Source organism: Etheostoma spectabile, chromosome 19 (genome assembly GCF_008692095.1).
Source record: "Etheostoma spectabile isolate EspeVRDwgs_2016 chromosome 19, UIUC_Espe_1.0, whole genome shotgun sequence".
Classification (NCBI taxonomy): Eukaryota; Metazoa; Chordata; class Actinopteri; order Perciformes; family Percidae; genus Etheostoma; species Etheostoma spectabile.
Genome location: NC_045751.1, coordinates 15,959,290 through 15,975,837, shown reverse-complemented (window position 1 = coordinate 15,975,837; position 16,548 = coordinate 15,959,290). Strand labels below are relative to the sequence as shown.

At 40.7% G+C, this 16,548-nt stretch overlaps 1 protein-coding gene across 1 annotated transcript; it reads right to left on the bottom strand.

Moving 5' to 3' along the window:
• Positions 1-1,809: 1,809 nt before the first annotated feature.
• On the bottom strand, positions 1,810-13,523 carry rce1a (Ras converting CAAX endopeptidase 1a). The gene is made up of 9 exons (XM_032544479.1): positions 13,172-13,523; positions 12,212-12,314; positions 11,995-12,078; positions 11,572-11,650; positions 10,454-10,621; positions 9,578-9,649; positions 9,386-9,448; positions 6,409-8,264; positions 1,810-6,057 (listed from the first exon to the last, which is right to left on the bottom strand). The coding sequence occupies exons 1-8, from the start codon at positions 13,360-13,362 to the stop codon at positions 8,035-8,037; spliced, it is 990 nt and encodes a 329-aa protein (XP_032400370.1). The 5' UTR covers positions 13,363-13,523; the 3' UTR covers positions 1,810-6,057; positions 6,409-8,034.
• Positions 13,524-16,548: the final 3,025 nt, after the last annotated feature.

Genomic DNA, 16,548 nt, shown 5'->3' with positions numbered 1-16,548 from the left:
ACAGTTGCGCCTGAACGATCCCGGAAATGAAACGTTGTTGATGTAGACTATGTCCGTTCTGACAGTGGCTCAAGCTAACTTTGCGATTTAGGAAATACATCGCCAGCAAAACAGATATTGGGGCAAGCAGCATGAGCCTCCTCAAGCTTTCTATAGAAACTTAAATTTCACATACATTTAAAAAAACGCTGCGAGTCCAACCAAAGCAAACAGAAATTAGCCTCCAGGATTAATTAATGTAGCTAATGCAAAGCTAATCCAAACTAGCTAGGTAGAGTGGCCGCGGTTAGCTCATACATGTCTGTAATAACAGCAGGAATGAACGGTGTAAACGATAACAAATATATTTTTGACAAAGACAAAACCAAGTTACAAAGATATCACTAACGAGTCCCTTACTTACAATTTCACACATTTTCTGTAGTTTTGTGTATGCTTACAAAATTAGCTCATGTTGTATGCCATTTTTTTTTTAGAATATGGAAAGTTAACCCCAGGAACACTACTATTTCTTTTAGAAAGACTACATAAAGAAAAGCTTAGGGACTGTTCGGTATTTATGGAATGGACCACCTGAGGAAAATTGGTTGTTGAGGGGAGGGTCCCCCGACTTTTGTATTCATGAAAACAGCAAAATTTCATTGTGGCTTGTTTGGTGCATATTTTTCCATGTAGGCAGATGGTTCCCTCCATGTTTAGTCAGCCCAAAAATTTGAGCAGTAGCTTTGTGGAGACTGAAACTGAATAAATCTCGCCCGTGCATATAAACACAAAACTGCTTCGCTAGTTCCATAGTGTTGTAAATAAGACATCTGCTGAAAAAATAATTATATTTATTAGCACGATTGCCGTACTGTTTCATTGAAAAACATTGAAAACACCAACATACAAAAACATAGCTGACCAGACGCAAGCTTTTATTTTGAAAAGTCGAGGCCCGTGGACAACCTGGGCATGAGATGGGAGGTCGCCAGGCAGCAGCCATGCCCGACTCAAATATCCTTTCGGTCCCGGTGATTATTTGCGAAATTAGCCTTTTCAAGTCATTTGAGAAGTAAGGAGTGGTAGTATGCAAGCTCCCAAATTGACGCTCGTCCGAGAAATGGAGTTTTGGATAATGTTCAGCTTCGACAGCTTTCCTTATGCTAAAATATACAATGACTGAGGAAGCCTAGTGACGAGTCCATAGCAACCAGTTAATGTGTTGAATTTGATATTACCCGGTGTGCTTTGTTGAATGGTCTCAATGTTTTATTGTTTTACTTCATGTGAATACTAGTTTACTAGAGGAGTAACTTAGTATTTAAAGTAATGCAGGAAGTGTACATTTAGATTCCATACTCACTATGTGTCCACAACGATGTAAGTGAGTAAATCTACTGAAATGGCAGTGAAGTGTGTAAGATGAGAAGACAGAGGTTAGTCATGTGTGTCATGGTTGTAAAAACAAAACAAAGGCTATCTGTATTTTTTCCAAGCGCAAACCGAACAGAAGGCAGCAATTTTTTTGCTTGGGGAAATTGTTGGGGAAAGTCATGCCTTTTTTCCAATCATTTTGGAGGGTCATAGAAAAAATTAATATTGGCCAAGGAAGGGTCATGTCCTCTGATGTCCTTGTGGCATAGTCCACTAAAAAAAGTTGTTAGGCTAATGTATTGATCTTAAATCTCACTGCAATATATTAGAGGAAAAAGGGATCGTCAAATCAAGGAGACAAAGATCATGTATGAAGTGTAAATGCATTCTGCAACATTTGGACAGACCGACATGAATTTAACGAGGCATTAACAACACAGACACTGAATGATGTATAAAAGACATAATTTATTCACAAATAGATATTTTGCAGTGATTCCAAAGTTTCTGTAAAAGATTGTCATACTAAAAACGCAACTCTCTCGTCTCTAACTTGAATTGTACAACAAGTGTGACACAGTAAGCATAAAATACATGCACATATCTGTTCACCAAAATAGATCTGATTACAAAAGATAGTGAATATAAACATCTGTGGAGTTCGGTTTCACCAGCTGACTATTTTTTTTGTTTCACAAGTTCTGAGAATGCACATTTGCAGTATTCTTCCTCAGGGTGTTGTGTATTAAAATAAGGGAGCTGCTAAAGCTCAGCAAAAATAGACTCTGCAGTCTCTGATGATCCGGTTCACTGCATATTAATATAGTTTCGCCATCTTCAACAGCAAATGCTCATGTGTTGTTTTTGGCTGAAAACACTGGGAATATAAAGGTTTTCTTTTTTACAGCAGTATAGGTAAAACCGCTTCACCCCAATTGTGTCTGAGGTTAAGCCAGTGACAGGAAACCCGAGATCAGACGAGGGGAAAAAGCGTACAGCCTATTTGCAAATAATATCTGAGTTTCTGGGCTGCTTCCAGCGGAACAATGCACATCGAGTTAAACAGAAAATAAAAAGGATGAAATGGGGCAACCTTGACCTGTGCCTCTTTAGCAGAAACAAAAGATATTTGGATTAGAGGTCAACCCTGGTGTATGGCTTTTCTAACAAGACGTGAATGGGAACATCCAATTGCTAATAACATGTAGCTTGACACAGAATAGCTAGCAACAAGTGATTCAGTCTATTAAGTTTATCAATCTTTAATATGTCAATAGTTCTTAGCAGGATTGGCGGAACTGTTTCTTAATTCTGCATTTCTTTTGCTTGGAAAAGTGCTCCAAAAAGAAATTACAGTGTATATATATAGTTAGCCATTGGTCTCTTAATAGGCAGATGAGGTATTTGGAGATTTATAATAATGATTATTTGATTGCTGTAGTTTTGATCTCTTTTTTTTTTTTTATTAAAGCCACTGTGTGTAGAATTTGGAAATGTCTGAATTTGGCACCCAGTAGGTAAATAAAACATTGTGGCAGACGCTAGAGCACATTGCTACACCCCCAGAAGAACCAGTGAAAAACCCGTCCCCTGGACACTGATAGGGAAGGTTCAAAGCAACAAATGAAGATCTGGTTTCAGGACACATGGAAATACACCAGCACAGCGTCACTGTCAGTTTACCACCAAGAAACAAGAGGCAAAAGGCTAACCTATATCTTCACTGAAACTGGCTTGTTTTTCTACAAAGAATAATACATGACATCAGTACAATGTAAATGAGGCTGTAACAACATGCATTACATGTGCTATATGCATGGTCAGATCAACACAGTGGCTTTATATGTAATTTAGGTGTGAACAAAATGTTTGAAGCATATCATTTTTGTATGGTTAAATTTAATTTTAACCTTAACTTCAAATTTCTAACTTAATCTCTGGGCAAGGTGTTAGTGGACTTTTGTTGTATAGATTATCTGTAAAGCATGGCTGTGGTATGAAAATTTAAAAAAGAATCTACAGTCGAGCAATTCAAAAGAAAACAAAGTGGGAGGCCAAAAAAACTGAAACTATTTAGTAGGGATGGAGCAACAGGGAGTCTCTCCCCACATGGTCCCTCCTCTCTGCATCAATCGCCTCTATTAGGGTATGATTGTGTAGACATTAAAGTCAAAAATAAATTTAGAGTGAATTGGTTTTTCCAGTGACGGATGATAGAACGGAGCATGCCCCCCCCCCCCCAGCGGCTCTGCTTCTCACAGTGCTCTGCTGCCCTCTGCTGCCAGCGTCAGCGAGGCAAGGTACAAACTCCCAGCACAACAGTTCCATGTGTCCAACTCTCTGCCTGTCGTGGTTTTATAAACTTCAAAAAAAAAGGTCCCATATGGGGAAAATTTGTGTTTTTGTGTGTCATGTTGAAGGGGGTGTAAAGTAAAAAGCCCCCCCCCCCCATTTTCTATGATATAATACGAATTAGTGGTGGGCTGAACATTCTGTCTAGCAGCTAATCCAAGTGTGTGTGGCAGAGGTTGTGAGGAAAAAGGGTGAAATATTAACTCAACACATATTTTTGGTAACACTTTTAAATTAGTGTTTAATTACGGAAGAGGATTAGGAACGTAAATCTAAAAATAATATACTATATAAAATAAATGTACTGTACAGTATATCTGAGTTGACCTAATTCTCAGAGATTTAGGATTAAAGTCGGAACTCTGATTTCTTTTTTGATCTCATAATTCTGAGATTAAGGTCATGTTTGTAAAATAAAAAATAAAAAAAGAATTCTGACTTTATCTGAATAATTCTGACTTTAAACTAAGAACTCGAAAAAAATTGTGTGCGTGGCCCTAATACTCTTCTGTAATTTAATACGACATCAACATCACAAATATAAGTATAAGTGTCACCATATGGGACCTTTAAAGAATTACCTCAATAATTAATACACATATACAGCCATGTTTCATTCAGATAATCTTCTGCTTTACTTGCTAAATCACATAAAAATGGAACCAAAAACGTTCCCACGTATAGGATTTATTGCTGAAGACCCAAGCAGCCCACTTTCTCTTCACAGTTTAAGTATAGCTTATAGAGATTTATTTGCCATTTTGAGCTCTCACACTCTGAGAAGCACCTTAAACGTCAGCTGTGAGCTACGAATAACTTCCGATAAGGGGAGTGAGAGCTCAACAGTCCGCTCCAATGGAGAAATGCCCTTCCAGAGAATGAGAATATTATACGATTAGGCAGAAGTCTAGTGCACAAAACTATAAAAAAATAAAAACAAATTGTTGGCCATAAACAAAAGTTAAATTGAGTGAAACCCTTTGTTTCAGTTAGTCCATTTTGGCCATTATTTCTAGCTGGTTATGATGACATTTAATGACAGTGCTGCTGAGGTCTGGTGAAGCAGTTCTCAGTAACTAGGCGACTGTTCTTCTCTATGTTAAAGCCCTGGGGAGTTTCCATGGGGGAAAAAAAAAGTTATATTTTCATTTTGGGTTCCTCAAAACTATACGGTGTGTATAATTGCATATCAATGCAAATCCTTCACCACTGAACATTCATTCGTAAAGCCGATAGATGATTTTTTTTTTTAAATCATGGTTTCTTTACATCCCTGTTTAGCTAGAAATCTTCCTTCTCTCTGCCTTCATCTGTCAATCAGTGGAATAGCCTGAAAGCGATTTGCATGTGCATCCGTGTGCACGATACAAACAAAACAAAAGCGGGACCCACTGATGAAGACATGGATGCAAGCACTACCTGTGGTCAGACACTCCACAGGTTAGCTTTAAAGGGTACCTTTTGGATTTTTTCAACCTGGACCCTATTTTTTTTACGTCTAAGTGACTGAGGAGAACATCTTGTGTTGCTGGTTTGAACTCTGCAGATACCGGTGTTAACTCGGTAAATGTTACCAGAGGGTAACCCATACTAACTGATTGGAATGATGGCAAAACGCTGGGTTAGAAATAAATCATTTCCCTCTAAGTGGGTCATGTGCCGGTGGCACACTGTGTGTGTTATTAGTAGTGACTCTTTGTACAGGTGTGGACACAATGCCCTTTCAGCAGCAGCATGCAGTGTAGTGGCTGGAGCGCACTAGCCTCTATTAAACAACATCTGCGTGTTGTGCTCCCTTCAATTAAAAGGCAACATATAACTGAAGCAAGAGAGAATGGGAGCAGTGGGCATAATCACCCCTATTTACATATACAGATACAGTGGGTAAAAGACAGCCTATGAAAGCTTAGAACCAAATTTTAATAATGACAATTAGCAATTCGCCAATGTAAACAAGGATAAGAGACCTCGAAGTAAAGATCTTCGAGAGAAAAGACTAGAGACAACTAATAAAATAATCCAGCTTTAAGACCAAAGCATACTCTGTGTAAGGACACAAACGCAGACGTATCAGGCCACACAAACTCAAACTGGACTGAATGTAGGAGTGCACGACTAGAACAGGACCGAGGATGGGACGTACAGTACGTGCATATGGTAGACGGAAAAGCCGCTAGTTTGCTTTGCTTTTGCTAGCACGTTAATTTGATTAAAGACAACTTGCTCAAGTAGCATGCACTACGTGAGAACAATATAAACCAAAGTCCCTGAATAAGAGGATTACATAACAACACAGTACTTGGTTTAGTTTTGTACTGTAAGCCCCTTTCACACCTGTAGTACTTTTAACTCCTATGGCGCACAGAGGGTATAAGCAAAACTGTTTTACCTGCTTTTAAAAAAAAATCAAAACAGGGGTACGTTGAACACCTGGTTGTGTGCGCTTGTGCGTTTACAGACGCGTCTCTGCTAATCGTTACACAGCCAATAAACGAGAGAACACGCAACTCAAAGCCGTTGCACACCGTTCCGAGGTTAACGTGTCGTTCAACCAGGAAACCGTAGCAAAACCGTGCACACCGTTTTGAGATTGAATGTTCCCCTGGGTTCGTTTTAACCACACCGACGTGAAAGTGGTACAGATTGTTTTTTTTACAACTGTCATGGCAGCCCAGGGCAGGACATAAGAACACACGTTACTGTTCTAAGTATGTACAACCAGTTTGTCCTTTGCATTTGTGCACTTACACAGAGTACGTTTCAGCCAATATGAACAGTGAACACCCCCCCTCCCCCTCCCAAGCTATCCCATCACCAACTAAACAAACTACCAGCCCTGAAACATGCAGAGGTATATAAATAACCATTAATATATAGTACAAAACACTGAACGCTTCCAGCAGAATGTTTCTCTGCAGCAGCAGAGTCCTGCTGTCTGATTTCAAATGAAGAGGACATCCACTGGAATTTTGCTGTTAAAAACAAGCTCAGAACACTAAAAAGTACAGCTGAACCATTCCTGGCGGATACTTCCCATTTCAATATCACAGCATCATCCCTGTACTCCAGTGCAGCTACAGCAGGGTTATTGACCATTCAACAATCATTTGGACAGAAATCCTAACCAGGAGAGGCAAAATGCCAACATCTCTCTGAGCCTCTATAGACCAGAATGCAGTGCAGCGATGAGACATGTTTAGACATGTCTTTTTTGTAAGGGTTGGGACCCTCCCTGTCTTCACTGGAATACTGTTTCACCTACAACCCACTAAAACCATTTCTGTGTGTCACTAAGGAGATGCTCAAAAGCATTAAAAGGATAACTCCGGTTTATTACAACTTGATATATACACACCCGACCAGGCCTTTTAGATTCATCTTAACCCAGCTAGTACTGCCAAATTTAAAACCCCAACCCTCCAAAATGAGTCCAAGCCGAACCCAAAACCTGATACCTTGTTGAGACCTGTTAGGTAGCAGAACTCTACAATTCAGACATGTTATAAATAAACCAACAGTTTAGCCAGATTATCTAAACCACTATTGGAGATCAAACGGTCAAAATGTCCTTAACAATTAGAGCCCGCCCCAATGCCATTATCAATATTTTACTTAAAAACTTTTGCTATACTGGCCAATGTTTTAGTTCTTTTTTTTTTTTTTTAAACATGGACAAACATTTGGAAGCATCATACAGCAGAAGCCAAGGTATGGTAGCCAGAAAGTGCCAATATGATAAAATTGCTTCCTTTAATGCTTACGCAAAAAAAGTCAGAAGTTGCGGCCCTAATGTTTGCGTACAACTATTACAAGTGCAGTAGATCAGACCTTGAACAAGGAAGTGGATTGATGTTTACTACAGACTCTTTCATTTTATTATTACCGATAGAAATGGCTGCCAAAATTACGAAAATAAGACCCAAGTTGTAATAAACCAGAATGATGCGTTAAGACCAGGCGTGTTGAGTGGGAAATAGGTACACCAAAAAGGTACATTATGACGCTTCATCACAAACTGATGAGATCCATAAGTGTAAGAGGATCTTCAGTGTTCCAACTAAACTGAAACCAGTATCAGGTTGGCAGCGTAGGCCCGGAATATGTCAAGTAAATGTATCGACATATCAAGGGTCCATCGACCATTGGACAGCTACGGCTTTCCCCCACCCCTTTCTGTGGCAACTTAGTCCACATGGCTGTTAAAGCGGTCAGTCCAAACTGGACCGGACCTGAACTCTAACTTGGCAAAAAAAAAAAAAAAACTGCTTGGTCAGCGGAAGGTGACGTGAACACTGCAGAAAGGTGTGGGGGAATGGGGGGCAGGGATCAGGAGAGGCAGAGGGAGCTGGGGGAGGAGGTGAGAGTACACACCGGTGTGGGGAGGCCGTAGTAGGAGGGGTCAGTGAAGGGGAAGAGGAGGAAGAGGAAGAGGAGGACCCCCATTAGGTAGGAGGAGAGGACAGTAAGGCGGTGGGGGTGCTCCATCGCTGCACTGATTGCTGGGAAACCCATGTAGTTACAGAAGGAGTGGCAGAGAACCGGACCTATCAGGTGACCTGCAACACACAGGAAGAGGAAACATTAACACTGGGAGATTACCCGTATGCACATACGCGTTACCTAGGATGGCGAAGGAATGTCCCGCCCAACTCTGCCTCTGATTGGCTCAGTTAGTTGGGATAGGCCGCTTCTCTGGCCGTTTGTTGACAGTTTGCCGATTATCTGTATCAGAGTTTCATTTGCCTGATAACCAATAAAGTTAATTAATTAAACAGTGCGCTACTTTGGCTCGGCTTCAGCTCTGTGTCTGTCCCTCTGCTAGGGTTTCGCTCATCACTGAGTCTGACTTATTAGGGTAAATTAACGATTATATGACAAATCAACATTTTTGTAAACAAAGGCCAAGTTGGCAACAGCAGTGCTGTCCTTTGGAAGAAGTTGGCCCTTTTTGGGATAGAAACGGCCCTGCTAGCTGATGTGTCTAAAAGTTGGTGGAGCTGCTGGACAAGATGCACCCGTTCCAGGGTGATTTGCATCATGTTACCAAGGAATAATGCAATGCGATGGAGAGATCTCTTTGCAGCCTTATGTCACACAGGGGATGAAGAGAAGTAAGTAAGTACTGTTAACTGGAAACGTCAGTGACATGTTTGAGCTGTAGCAGAGTTTTGACACGTACAAAAGTAAAACTATCGTCAGCTCGCTCACTGTAAATCCAATGGCTTCTGACTCGTTAGCTGTTAAAAGGAACACGCCGACTTATTGTAACTTTAGCATATTCACCGTATCCCCCAAAGTTGGATAAATCTGTACATACCCTTCTCATCTACATGCATGTTTCTGTCTGATGCACCCACTGCTAGCCTAGCTTACCACAGATGCTGGAGGTAACTAGCCCCATCTAGCCTACTGCTCCCAATAAGTGGCAAAATAACAGCAACATGTTCCTATTTACATGTTGTGATTTGTATAGTCAAAGCGCGTACAAATAACAAGGTCACATGAGACACAGCCATTTTCGTATACATACTGGGAACTACTCTAAGAAGGCAAAGCACTGTTACTTCTGCTACTTGGCAGCGTCCACATGATACAGCCTTATGTGATTATGCACATTTTAGGATGCCTATTGTCAGCTGGCCGGCAAACGTAAAGGATGTAAATGAAAGCATCTCACCTGTTCTGATAAAGATGAAGGCAGTGTAGGCCCCAAACACTGCTGTGTAGGAGAACTGGAACACTGTAGTACACCAGAAAAACACGGTTCGTTATCAGCTTGTTCCTACGACTGTATCGCCAACTAACAGAGTGACACAGTCACAGAGACTGCACTGTAGGGTGACACATGACTGAATACATTGGCGCTCACCTGCAGAGAGAAAGATCCCTGACAGCGTGCCCTGCCTGAACCGCAGCAACTCAATCACATGGTGGAAGTGAGCTGGAGGAGAGACGCAGCGGCATCAATCAACTTTGCAACACACGGCGCGAATCTGCTGCTTTCATGTGCTATGACTGCTACATGGAATCAAACTAAATGTACAAACCCCATTTCCAATGAAGTTGGGGTGTTGTGTAAAACATAAATAAAAATACAATACAATGATTTGCAAATCCTTTTCCACCCATATTCAACTGAATACACTACAAAAGACCAGATATTTAATGTTCAACCGATTATTGGTTGTTGTATTGTTGTGTGCAAATATTCATGCCTGCAACACGCTCCAAAACGAGTTTTTCCTGCATACCTCTATGATGTGTAACACTAGACAGCCATTTACAAACCTAATAAGACCTTGGTAGTAGCATGCTGCATGCTTTTAGGCTCACTGACACTCCTAATAAATTGGGTCTTAAATGACGAGGCATTTTTCAATACTAGGTGCTGGGACAATGTGCTTTTATCCCGATTTGATTCTGTCACCATAAATGGGTGCCGATTCGATTTGTGTTGCGATTTTCATTTATCGCGATTCTAGGAGTATTGTGATTTTCATTTCCTTCTTTAACAAAAACAAAAAGGTGAATAAATTCTAGAAGCAGTATGTCACAAGACATATGTAAACCTGATTGTTTTCTAGGAAGAACGCACATCACATCAGTAAGTCTGACATTTATTTAATTTGTAAAGAACACAACTCAGATTTTCTGCTTTCGCTCTGTTTTACTGGAAACAGATATGATGTAGTAGTTGGTGCCTAAAAGGTATCGAATTTTGTACCCAGCCCTGAGCAGAACTCACCCACTCCAAAGAATAGGGGGCAGGTGAAAATGGCGGTGAGAGGACCAGCACAGGGCACCAGCATGGGCAGCATGCAGGCCCTGAACACCAGCTCCTCTGTTAACGGCGCCACCACCTGATTTCTCAACCAACGCATGTCGCTGAAACACAGCATCCAGAACCACGGGTCTGCAGGGGGACAGAGACAGAGGAGCATGTTATTCCCACCTAAAGTAGAGCAAGCACTTCGTAACAGTTCACCGTAATAGTAAAATCTTCCTGCAGCAGAATGTGGGCTGAGAAATGATTGCAGTTATGTGGCTTTGGAGTTGTGGATATACAACCCAAACTTAAAAACCAAATTAATAACACAGCCTAATTAATAAAATCGTGGGGTTTATTCAGGCTCAGTTAATGGATTCAGGCAAGAAGAATGAGAACTGAAGCGTAAATTAGCAACGATTACCTCCGTTAGCGGTTAGCTCTATTATAAAGATATGGAGTGGAGCAGACTGCCGCGGACGGGAGTAACAACCAAACTCTGATAAATGTTGTTCAGGGAGCTTTTTATAGCGGTGTTAAACCTGCAACAAGACCAGCAGCAGGAAGTTACTACTAACTATAGCCTCTGAGCCTGAAGTAAAGCGTTGATACTGTCAGGTACGTGGAACGCGACCATGAGGGAGCGGGGCTGGAGGCCGCTGGTCAATGTGCACTGAATGAAATCCATTGTTAATTGGGAACTAAAATAAATTTGGATGTAATCTACCTGGACAGTCTCAAATTACCTAGGCAGTGTGCCCAAGTACAACCAATGTGTGGGAAACACTGATTACCATCAAAGGTCATATCCCTTAGGACCTTAGCTAATGTTGACAATTAATTGCTGTTAAAAAAAGAAGAACAAAGAAGCTGTGATTATGTCAAAAAATTTTGATTAGACAATGTAATTATTACCTTTATTTTGAACATTCTAAAAATAAAAAATAAAGATCTAAATTGTTACATGCCTATCCAAACCTTAATTAAAATCTGTCAAAAAGTATCAAGTAGTATGGAGATATGGTCCAATTTGGAAATGGCCCTAAAATCTGTGATCTTGAAAAAATCATAATAAAAAAGCATTTTGGCTGTCTCACCTAAGGCCACCCGAATCCCATCCATAAAGCTCCAGGGACAGTCCATGGCCAACTGCATGAGGGGGCCCAGAAACAGGACCTGCAACACAGAAACACATAGACCCCCATGTTAAAATGGTCAACTTTACAGCAGAATTAAACATGTTTACAGTCTGGTATTTTGGTCTCCTAAGCTAAGTTCACCCTTCATGACAACTGTACTTCATGTGTTGTCTTTTATATTTTGTTAAAATTATATTCAAGCAAAGTGTTCTAAAAAATGATGGTCATGCAGCTTTGAGTAACAGTGGGCTGCCATCACAGGAGGCGATAAGAGTCCGTAGGCCCGCCTCAGCTCCAGCTTGTTAAATTGTGCTTAAACTTAAGCAACAGGCAACTTCTGAGGGGCCAATAAATCATTATCACAGAAGACTTGTTTCTTACCATAGTGAGCATCAGAGGAAGTATGACGGCCGGAATGAGGCCTTCAAAGTGGATCCCCATGAGAGCCAGTAACGATGGGCCAGTCTGACACACACACACACACACACAATACAACAGCTAATGAATAGAAGCACGACACAACAGCACTATAAGGTCAAATAAATAATTTGTTTAATCCTCAGGTGTTCTGGACAGTGGTTCTGAGACATGGACTCACCCTGACACCTGTGAATTCCCTCCATGTCCACACGAAGAGAGGCGACAGGCCCGACACGATGAGCACACTAGTGAAGCGTCTCTTTATCACAGTGGGGTGATCCCTAAGCAAGGACCAGTAGAGAAAAAAATCACATTATAGTCTTGCATTGCCAGACCTTCCTTAACAGCACTGCGGAGGAGGGTCTAACTAATCCACACAGCATTCTGGGATGGGAGAAAAACATGTTCTGGTTTATCAGCATGTCTTTGAACCAATCACAATCGTCTTGGGCAGCTAAGCGCAGGATGCAGCAACAGTGCCGCTGCAAAATAGCCCTGTATTGGTCGAACATGGGTACGTAGGGAGGTGAGCTCTGGAATTATAATGGCTGTTAAGTGTGTGATGAGAATTGTAATTTTTGAGATGTAATTTGATTTGATTTTAATTAATTTGATTGCCAGTTCTAGCTCTGAGGATGTTTACCGAATCGGCCAAAGTTCAGAATGGCAACACATGAAAACAGAAGGTAACGGACATCTGGCCAAAAATGAGGGACACCCTCTGGCAACACCTGAACAATCCTGTAAATGAAACATAGCGGCTACTAATGTCACTGTCCAATACAGTGAGGAGACCCACATGCTCAGAGAGAATATGTGCACTAATTATGATTTAAGTAACAAACTGTTTGTGACTTTAATGTAAAAGCCCATTGAGCTTAATAGATCAGCTATGCCGGCGTCATAGTGTTTCCCTCTTGTTTAAATGCGTAGCGCCCCCATCTGTAGTTAGGGTTAGCGATAAGGTTTGGTTCAGGTTTAGGTAACGGTAGGGGGGAGGAACACATATCGACGGGGGAACAGTGTTCGTCACAACACCGGAATGGACATAAATATAGTTTCACTAAACCACGTAGCAGAAAGCAATAAACCCGCATTGAGCTCATAGAGTGTGTCTCTCCACCACTGTGGGGCTCACCTCGGCAGGTCACTCCTCCACACGTATAAACTCCCAACATACGAACACGCCAGCAGCAGACAGGACAGCACTGACACCCAGCATAAACCGTCTGGAGGTACGAAGCCGCCATTGCTGTGTTTCATGTCCTCTGTCAGAGGGTTTGGTGATAAATCCTCCTCCTCTGCCATAACGACTGCCAGTTGAGACATAAGCAAACAATTACTCGGCACCGGGGCGGTTGGTGGACCATCTAACACGATAAAACACCCCACAACATTAAGCGTAAAGTTGTCAAACACATCCTTTCTAAACGCGAGCTAACGTTGCTAGCTGGAGTGCTAGGTTCTGCGGCGCTCTATAATGACGTCATTATATGTTGCTTTTTTTTTTTTTTGTTCTTCGTCTTTGAGGTTTTACGGGAGCTGGCATTCTAAATTGTTCTCATTACTGCCATCCCTCGATAGTTATGTCCTTTGTTACATCTATCGACGGTACAGGCTATGGTTACATCAAACAACCATTGTCTCTGGTTTGCCCAGTACCTTCAATAGTATACTGTCATAAAATCTCATAAAACAAGTGCAAATACGTTTTATTCTTAACTACGAAGGGGTCTTTTAATTCAGGGTAGAGTTCTCAACAAGCTAAATATAAAGTATTTTCTAATGGTTAAGAAAATGTATCCAAACACAATTCTACGGAAGAAGATTAGGGCCACATCTGAAAAACTTGAATTTGAGTTTGGAGTTTAAAGGCAAGGCAAGGCAAGGCAGCTTTATTTGTATAGCACATTTCAGCAACAGGGCAATTCAAAGTGCTTTACACAAAATCAGTTTAAACAGATAAAACACAAGTAAAAACAGTTAAAAATCATAAGCATTAAAAACCGGTTAAAACACATGAATAGAAAAAATAGACCATAAAACACAAGAATAAAAGTTACAGTGCAGCATAAGAAATTTAAAGAAATTAGCATTCATTTAAAGAAAGGCAGCTCAAAAAGAAAGGTCTTCAGCCTGATTTAAAAGAAACTGAGAGTAGCAGCGGATCTGCAGGTTTCTGGGAGTTTATTCCAGATATGGAGCATAGAAACTGAAAGCTGCTTCACCCTGTTTAGTTCTGACTCTGGGGACAGAAAGTAGACCTGTCCCAGATGACCTGAGAGGTCTGGGGGGGTCATAGTGGAGTAGCAGATCAGAATGTATTTTGGACCTAAACCGTTAAGTGATTTATAAACTAGCAAGAGTACTTTGAAATCAATTCTTTGAGAACACAGGAAGCCAGTGTAAAGACTTCAGAACTGGAGTGATGTGATCCAGTCTCTTGGTCCAGTGAGGACTCGAGCAGCAGCGTTTGAATCAGCTGCAGCTGTCGATGGAGTTTTTAGGGAGACCTGTAAAGACCCCTTTACAGTAGTCAAGTCTACTGAAGATGAAAGTATGGACATGCTCATGGCAAGGGGGCACAAATTGGTGTTGGTGGGGCTGTGAAGCGATGTGCTGATGCTAATGTTCACTGTGGCCAAAACATCCAGACACCAACAGAGCTCTTTAGTGTGCTCAATGCCAGTGCCTCAAAGGTAAAATTCTTCTGGATTGAGGGCAGTGGCAAGTACGATGAGGCATTACCTCCCCGTCATTAAAGGTACAATGAAATTGCACCAAATAACCTCCAAAAAGATGGGAAAATATATTATTGTGAAGGTTCCTGCTTTTGCGGCAGACCCGCCCTGTGCATGTGCGCAACCCCCAAGAAGTCGATTTAAAAATACCCCAGGAAAGGAAAGGCAGGCCTTAGCCAAGAACCAGCAAAAGGACAACCTTGGTGAGCTCCGGAGAAAGTTTGTCATTGCTTCTTATGATAGCTCCTTGATCTCTTTGTAGCCCTGGTCCGCAAAGTGATTGAAGACAAGTTTGAGGTCAACTGCGTGCAGCAGTCTGGGGAAAGAAATGTCTTCATCTGGCCAGCTAAACCAGACAAAATCATCAGAAGATGCGCCAGAACCTCTAATTTCCCAGTCCTCAAGGTCATGCTCCAGAGACTGGCTGGTTTTCATGCAACAAAGTTAAACCTAGGTTATTTGTTCCATGATCAAATAAATGCTTCTGTGGTTTTTTCACTCAATGTAGAATACAAGTGTTATGTAAATATATTTATTCCAATAAGAAAAATGTTTTAATCACTTAAATATAATTAACAATGTGAGTTTTATGTAATTATGTTTCTTCCAATAACAATTAAATCTTTTAATGAATCAATAAAATGTGTTTTTGTGGCTTTTTATGTCTGTGTGTAGTCTTGAATATTCAGAATATCAAGACAGTCATTAGATATAATCAGCCCTGGTCATTCGGTAAAACCGTTTTAATAACTAAAGGAAATACATTAATAGAAAAATATAAAGCAGATTAGGCTTTTATTCAATATTTCCCCTTTTTTCATTTCCCTGTGCAATTTCTTCCTTGAACATGTTGGAGGATTTAGAGTAGTCACATGAAATGATTACATTTATGAGATTAGTGATCATGTTATTTCATATTTGTTCCCTGTTACACACTATATACTATCTCAACATCAATGTCAAATCAGGCTTGTTCGTTAATAACTATCTGCGTAGTCATGGTTAAACTGAATGACTTTTTGGTAACACATTGTGACCGTAAATGGTAAAAATGACAAAAGCAGTGTTAATTAATTGCATAAACCACAAAATCTCATTGTTAACACTTTTAATTATATTTCTTATGTTTCTAATTAAATATGTCAATTTTATTTTTTTACACTTTTAAAACCTTATTTGTCAATGACCAAGTAAACTTACTGTTATTAAACATCTAAAAGCAAATATCCCATCAGATGGGGGCCCACTGGGACAACATCTTGTTTACTTGGGATCCATGGTCTAATATGGTGGAACCACTGGTGTAAGCTACACTAGAAGATTTAAATTGTGGGAAACTGAAAGGATTGGCACTAGATGGAGCCAAAGTAATGCCTGTTCAAACCCTATACATGTAGTGGCCTTCATTGTGACTTGGGTTCATATCTATTTTATACAGTCAATGGCACAATTGAATTTTATTTATAGTATTAAATCCTAACAAGAGTTATCTCAGGACATTTTACAGATAAAGTAGGTCTAGACCACACTCTATAACTGAAGCTCCAACAATTCCAGTAATTCCCCCAAGAGCAAGCATTTGGTGCAACAATGGCGAGGAAAAACTTCCTTTTAGGGAGAAACCTTGGACAGACCCACGCTCTTGGTAGGCGGTGTCTGACGGTGCCTGTTGGGGGTGTGATGACCAGTGGCAATAATAGTCACAATAAAGATAATGGAACTATGACTAGAAATAGACTTTGACTTAGACTTAGACTTAGCTTTATTAATCCCT

Excerpts from the sequence above, each read along its gene's own strand:
- rce1a (XM_032544479.1), bottom strand. The coding sequence starts at position 13,362 with ATGTCTCAACTGGCAGTCGTTATGGCAGAGGAGGAGGATTTATCACCA. Across the intron at positions 12,079-12,211 it reads GGGAATTCACAGGTGTCAGG|ACTGGCCCATCGTTACTGGC; the intron begins GTGAGTCCATGT and ends TGTGTGTGTCAG. Across the intron at positions 11,651-11,994 it reads TTCCTCTGATGCTCACTATG|GTCCTGTTTCTGGGCCCCCT; the intron begins GTAAGAAACAAG and ends TCTGTGTTGCAG.